The following is a 6,944-nucleotide window of genomic DNA, read 5'->3' on the forward strand; positions in this document are numbered from 1 at the left end:
AAATTTGCATATATGAGATATGCATAAATGTAAATCAAGATATAATTTCAATGCATCTACAATTAAGTTAATGTATATAGGCATGGCATGTTGCATGTCAGTAAGGAAGTTCATTTGTAATAACCTACCGGTTTGGTTATTCAGGTTTTTTTATTCTTTTTCACCAATAAGACAACTGAAACAGGCAGGTATAGTTTCTGCTATATGATTTATTCAATTGACTGTACAACTCGGGTCTCTGCTCTCTTCCTCCATCTCTCTACAGGTATCTATAACTATATCTCTATCTTACTATGTCCATCTATAAGTCTATTATATGGCTCTCTATATCGCTCCCTGTAACTCAGTCGCTACTTTTAAACTCTATCATAATTTACATTTCAAATGAACTTTCATGAATAACTCATGTAGCAGAAACCATACCTGCCTGTCTCAGTTGTTTTATTGGTGAAAAAGAATCAAAGAACCTGAATAACAGAACCGGCAGGTTATTACAACGTTGCAGGGTTTGAAATAAATTAATACCGTTAGACCTTAACATCGGATGAGACCAGCCACTCTCAAAATGACCAGCGTCCAACTCAACTCCCGACCCAACTTTCATTCCGCCAATTTTCAAAGGAGATGCTGCCAGCTGCGAGGAATGCAATGTCACCACAAACTTCCCCCCCCCCCCATCCATCCACCCACCCACCCCATGCAAAGAAACAGCGTGCACCAGTAGCTACCAGCGATAACGGGGGACTCCATATACATAAAAAGGTGAGATTTTGCTACTGACCAATGACGGTGTGCCACGTTTAGGACGTTGACCTCGGTGAATGTCCGCTTTGCATTCCTTGTCTTGAAATGCTCTCCATATCAGCCGCACTTGATGCCTACGTGACTGTTATAACATCCGCCGGTTGCTGAGGGATTCACCGCCACTCCGATTTCCAAAATTATTTCCTGGTACAATTATCCTTACGTTTGATGTGACCCCTCCTTAAAAATGACGACTTTTAATAGGATTTTCGTGTTGGCCAGACAGTACTTTCTTTTATTTCTTGATTGGTTTTGCCAGACTTTCTTAGGCAGGCGACTCATCCCGCTTACCGAGGAGAGTCTGTTAAAAAAATTCCCTCCAGAAGACCGTCGTCTCTTGCTGTCGGAAACTCTAACTCGTCGCTGGTGGTACGAAGGATTCACCATACTTTTGAAATGTTTTCGTGAAGATGAGACGTGTACCTTGGCCGGGAGGCAGGTTATTGAAACAAGATGGACAGAGATTCTCCGAAATCGCTTGGCAATATCAAAGCACTTGGCATCTGTTGACTTGACCAAGGTACGTGTGCATGTGACGTACTGTTATATGTTTATATATATTGATCGTTTACGTGTGTGAAACGGTATTTATTTATTTATTTATTTATTTATTTATTTATTTATTTATTGTAAAACGAGAAATAACACTGGATGATGAACAGATAGGGTAGAAATTCGACACACGAGTTCTGCATGGATAAAACACAAAGAGAGACACTTCGTCTTGTGGCGTGAAATTTGAAAAAGGTAGAAAAAATGAGACACGTAGATGTCCAAATAACTTCATCAGGTTTTTTGTTATAAAAGGTTTCATTTTGTTAAGGGTCATAATGCTAGTACTTATGCATGTGCAAGTATACTCAGCAGCTAGTAGCGTCACGAAGCAATAAAACAAATATTTCTTCTCTTGTATTTCAGAGAATTGACAGGTACATGTGGATATGAAAATGAAGTAACTTTCTTTTAACCCCCCTGTACACTGGACGGCGTCCTTTCTGCGTCCTTTGTGCGATCATGAAACTGGCATCGCTGTGGTCGTAAAAAGGAGGCACAAGCACCTCTATGGTCGCAGACTGAATACTCAATGACCGGCCAGTAACTGTTGTCGGCACGTGAAGTTTTATTTATTTTTTGTTGTTTTTTTTTAACTCTCAAACGGGACCGTACTAAGGGAGGCAGAAAGGACGCCGTCCAGTGTAAAGGGGGCTTTAGCAACTGTTGCACTTGGTTAATTGAAATCATAATATCACATTTGTCTTTTTTTTAACAATTCCACAGTGCCCAATCACAAAACCAATCTTCATCATTGGATCAGCACGAACTGGTTCCACATATTTGCAAGCCCTTCTGAACCAGGACCCACAAAATACCTCTCCGTACTACTATGAAGTGATGTGCCCCGTTATAGAGGGCAGCACCAGTAAGCTAGGACACGAGGATCTACGTACTCGAACATACGAACGCCAACTAGGTATTGCGATTTTCAACTAGTACTAATCGAAAGAGAAAAAATGGGGTTAAGTGTAGTGTTGAGGTTATCAGTCAGTCCCGTAGATATCAGTTTTAACTGGGGGTCTTTATCAGAAAATGTCGACCTTTTTATCCTCTTTATTGACCCACCTTGAGCAATGGCACAAAACATAAAACAAATTTTGATTTTGAACTCAAAAGTGGCGTTTTTTTCTGAACCCCTTGGATCCCTGCCTGCGACCCTTTGGTCACTTAATAATGCAAGTGGCTTCAATTAACGTAATTTATTATATTATAATATATTATAATATATTATAATATTCATAAACAATATTGTTATCTCCTCTCTCCAGCCTCCGTGTACCGGAACCTCCCCTCTCTGAAGGCAGCACACAACATCAACCTCCAGGGACCATATGAATGCTTTCGTTTGCTTGACAACACGGGCATTTTCAAATCATACTTCGTTTTTACCAGAAATAACAGCGGTTACTTGGACTGGGTCTTGACAAGGACCAAAGACGAAATGGCGGAGATGTATCAACTGCACAAGAAACAGCTTCAGTTGATATTTCTCAGCAGGGATTCAGGTGAGACTATGGGGTGTTTTAGAACCTTTTCACATAGATGATATACCTGTTTTTACCTAAGCGATGCAGTCTGTGCCGGTGCAATGTCAGGGGATGATTGATTATTCGAGGGATTTTTCATTCTTTTAAATCAGCACAAAGGTACTAGTAGATGCATTATTGAATTATTAGATGCAGGATAAAAGTCATTATCGTTTTCTGGATGATAATAAGGGTTACAGTGTCCTTAACGGTATTTTGATCGTTAAAGGGATAATAACTCTTCGTCTTGGCCAAAAAATGAATTTTCCTGGAGTTAACAACAATTTTCCCATACTAACCAATGGTTAATGAATCCATTTTTACATGCTAATAAAGTTAGTCCCTGTTTTTTTTTTTTTTTTTTTGTTTTTTTTTTTTTTTTTTGTCTAAAAAGTTTTATATATATATAATCTCTTAAGAGATTATAACAGAGTATAGCCTTCAATGGAGGCCACGAGGCCTAAACACAAGCTCAGATATCAGAATAATAGCTATAACTTATGTTTTTGTCGTAAAACAGAATATATTATATTTCTGTGAGTTGTTCACAATGTTTTTTATTGTGAAATTTAGATCTCATACGAAGAGTTATTATCCCTTTAATTATCATTCTAGATACCGAAAATGAGATTTTTCCTTCGTGTATTTATTCAATGATGCATCTTTTTTTTTTTTTTTTTTTTTGCTGTTTTAAAACAATAAAAATCCTCTCGAAAATATAAAATATCGGCGTTTATATTTCTCGCTGCTGAAAATAAGGTCGTGTGTATAGTTGTAATTACATCACAGACATTTTTTTATTTAATAGATTATTTAATAAGTATATTTATCTGTCGTTGTCTATGTCTCTGTCATAGACTCAACCCCCGAAAACCGCCGCGTGATTCTGAAAGATTCCCTTCACAGCGTATACCTAGAGGCCATATTGGATGCTTACCCTGATGCTGTCTTCATCCACACGTACCGAGATCCGGTGGCAGTCATGGCGTCCAGCTGCTCTGTCGTTGAAGCTTTCAGAGAGAGTTACGGTTATGGTTCTACTGCAATTGACAGGAAAGCGTTGGGGAAGGTATTTTTATTTTGAGCCATTTGTTTACATTTTTGATGCGTCCAGAGAGAGAGAGAGAGAGAGAGAGAGAGAGAGAGAGAGAGAGAGAGAATGAGAGTGAGGGGGGGGGGGGGGGGACAAGAGAAAGAGAGGCCAGGGTAGAGAACAAAAGGAGAGATAGATAGAGACGTTTCGTCTCATCCTCCACACGGCCCTTTTTTCTCAGATATCCGACTTAAATGCTATGTGTGAATAAATGAATGTTATAAAGGAAAAGTCTAAATAGACCTAGTGATTTGAAAAGTTCTCCTCCTGTTTGTATTATTATTTCAGTGATCTATAGACCTAACATGCTGCATTGTATAGCCTACATTACATTTGCCATGTGATGACCGTGCAGTGCTGGCAAACTGCATGTAAATGCCTTTAGTGCTTTGTCTGTGCGGAGGCAGGCGTTGGACGTACGAAATCGTATAAAATCGTACAGAGTCATGGCCTGCCTAGCCTCTACGCTTTTTTTCGAGCTAAAACTTTTCACAAATTTTTGAAACCGTAGACCGTAGCTTCATCATAGATTGCTTTGCACAGTTCCCCGTTGTGCAGTGGACTTGCGATGATGGTGATAATGGTTGAACCTGTTTTTGGTCTCTCTTCTTTCCTTCTATGGTGGTTTAGGAGGCAACATAACGATAGTAAAGATGTTTGCAACTTTGTGTAATTCACTTGCATAAATTTGAAATTGTGAGTTTTGACCAAGTGGATGAAAAAACCGCATGCTGCTGACTCTTCAAAGAAACCACACGGAAGACGTGCGTCAGCAGCACTAATATAATACTGAAAAGGCTCCGTACGATCACTTTTCAGCCGAAAACCGACTTTTCCCCTTGTGACATCAAGGTCATGTTGGAAAAACGGCACAGCGCCGGCAGATAATGTAAACGCCGTAGTCCTTACGGTGTCAAAAATCGTACAGAAATTCGTATATGTTTTCTTCGTGCGGCGCCCAGGGCAAATGTAAACTAGGTTTAAATATCAGTTTATTGATTCAATTTTTGATTTAGTACAATTGAAAAAACTTCATTCCAGGAGTTACTCTACTTCCCTTGGGGCCACGGCGGAAAAGAAATATTGAAGTTCAGAAAGGATCATCCCGAGGAAGAGCACCGGTTTATTGACATAGCCTATGCCGAACTGGTAGCGTCACCAATGGATATTGTAAAGCGGATATACGGGCACTTTGGCCTGAATTTAACCAATTACGGGAGAGAGAGAATGGAGAGATACGTCCAGGAAAACCCGCAAAACAAACATGGCCGCCACAAATATGATTTAAGTAAATATGGCCTTACGAAAGATGAAGTATACGAGCATTTTAAAGAATACATTCAGTATTTTAACATACAGTGTTGATTTTGGACATTTTAATGAAATATTTGCATATATGTACAAGGGACTGAGTACACGGCATTATCTTGAGGGGCAATGTTAAAGGTTTCGGTTAAAACGGTTGAGCACGTAAGTTCATCATAAAAAAACATAAATTTAAATAAATAAACATGAATAAAAAACATTCAAATGTGTAATTACTGGTGCGATTTTCATTTAAGAAATAAATTGGGAATTTTGAGTAAAATATGATTGCTAAATAATTCCGCCGAGATGATATCGTTTTTCCGCTGAACACGGTAAACAGGTGGTATGCATGACGTGCTGTTATACCGGAAAAGCTACTCAATCAATTCAAGATCGATCGCTTTTATTGATAGGCCTGCTCGGAACGTTCCTAGTTAGATGACTTCAGATGCTTTTATTTTCATTTTGTTTTGCACTGAGATAATGTTTGGTTTCACCTTTGACGTTATAGAGCACGATGAAGTCCACGGCTGTTCACAACTGGGCGGTTTTAGAATTGAGTAATGTTTACTCTTTCAAATGTCGACTTCGGACTTGCCCCGGATATTGTATGATGATATGAACAATCTTGAGCAACAAGGGCCCAAGACAGGAAAGGAGGGGCATGAAAAGAGGAAATATATGCCTGTTTAAAGCAATAGAGGCGACGCCACTTTTGTAAAAAATGAATATTTAAAAGATTCTCTCTGATAATCCCACAAAGAAAAGAAAACCCAGTTTGATGAAATGGTGTACACACGGAGCTTGTAATAAAGGACGAAGGTCAATGACAATTTCCAAATCAGCACCAACAGAAGAAATGTTATTGATCTCTCAGACTTTATGCTAATGGCGTTTTAAATCGATCACTTCATGGTAACTTTCAGTAGCATACCGTATTAGCCTTTTTCATCTTTTCCGGAAATTGAAATTGCATTGTGGGTAGGGGAGCCCTGCTACGTCGAAACACTTACAGCGGTGCTAAAAACCATGGCTGGGTTTACGTGCTTTTTGTCCCGCTACTACAATAACAGTAAGCGAGATCGACACATGAGGTTTAATAAGTTCCCAACAAACCCGTTAGAATGAAAAATATGGTAGAAAGAAAGGAAAATATAGCAGGTTTGGATCAAAAGCAGGGCACCGCGTTTGCGCTGAACATTTCGGGAAGAAAAACTATAATATTAGGAGATCAACGGTGCTTTAATAAAATACAGAAATGCTTAGTTAAACAACGGATATAACGAACTATCGGCAAATAGAACTCGGGGGTAAAAAATGCGAGAAAAAAAAACATTATAAAGATTTGAAGAAAAAATTGAAGAATAGGCCGGGGCCTAAAAATTAAGAAAAGACTTCAAGCATGAGATTATGGAAAAAGAAAGTAAAAGCTGTGAAGTTTTACACGGGGATTCTACTTACAAAAAATTCAAGAACTTTCACGACTTTTTGTGTAACAACAAAGAGAAGGTTTGAAAAGTTTTGTATGTAATATCCTTTTTGTGTGTGTTTTATTGATAAGTGATCATTTTAAATGTTGTAGGCCCATCACAGGTTTTAGTCTCTCATAACCCTTAGCAGGGTGGGTTCTATTTTTTTTTTACCTGAGACGTTAATAA

General features: G+C 38.7%; 1 protein-coding gene across 1 annotated transcript; it reads left to right on the forward strand.

Moving 5' to 3' along the window:
• The first annotated feature begins 785 nt into the window (after positions 1 to 785).
• Positions 786 to 5,566, forward strand: LOC106179588 (uncharacterized). Its single transcript, XM_013563300.3, has 5 exons — positions 786 to 1,324; positions 2,083 to 2,275; positions 2,628 to 2,864; positions 3,743 to 3,954; positions 5,020 to 5,566. Exons 1-5 carry the CDS (start codon positions 992 to 994, stop codon positions 5,341 to 5,343), a joined length of 1,299 nt encoding a protein of 432 aa, XP_013418754.2. The 5' UTR covers positions 786 to 991; the 3' UTR covers positions 5,344 to 5,566.
• Positions 5,567 to 6,944: the final 1,378 nt, after the last annotated feature.

This window comes from Lingula anatina, chromosome 8, assembly GCF_051362555.1.
Source record: "Lingula anatina isolate TDL-2025a chromosome 8, LinAna3.0, whole genome shotgun sequence".
NCBI lineage: Eukaryota > Metazoa > Brachiopoda > Lingulata > Lingulida > Lingulidae > Lingula > Lingula anatina.

Excerpts from the sequence above, each read along its gene's own strand:
- LOC106179588 (XM_013563300.3), top strand. The coding sequence starts at position 992 with ATGACGACTTTTAATAGGATTTTCGTGTTGGCCAGACAGTACTTTCTT. Across the intron at positions 1,325-2,082 it reads CATCTGTTGACTTGACCAAG|TGCCCAATCACAAAACCAAT; the intron begins GTACGTGTGCAT and ends ACAATTCCACAG. Across the intron at positions 3,955-5,019 it reads ACAGGAAAGCGTTGGGGAAG|GAGTTACTCTACTTCCCTTG; the intron begins GTATTTTTATTT and ends ACTTCATTCCAG.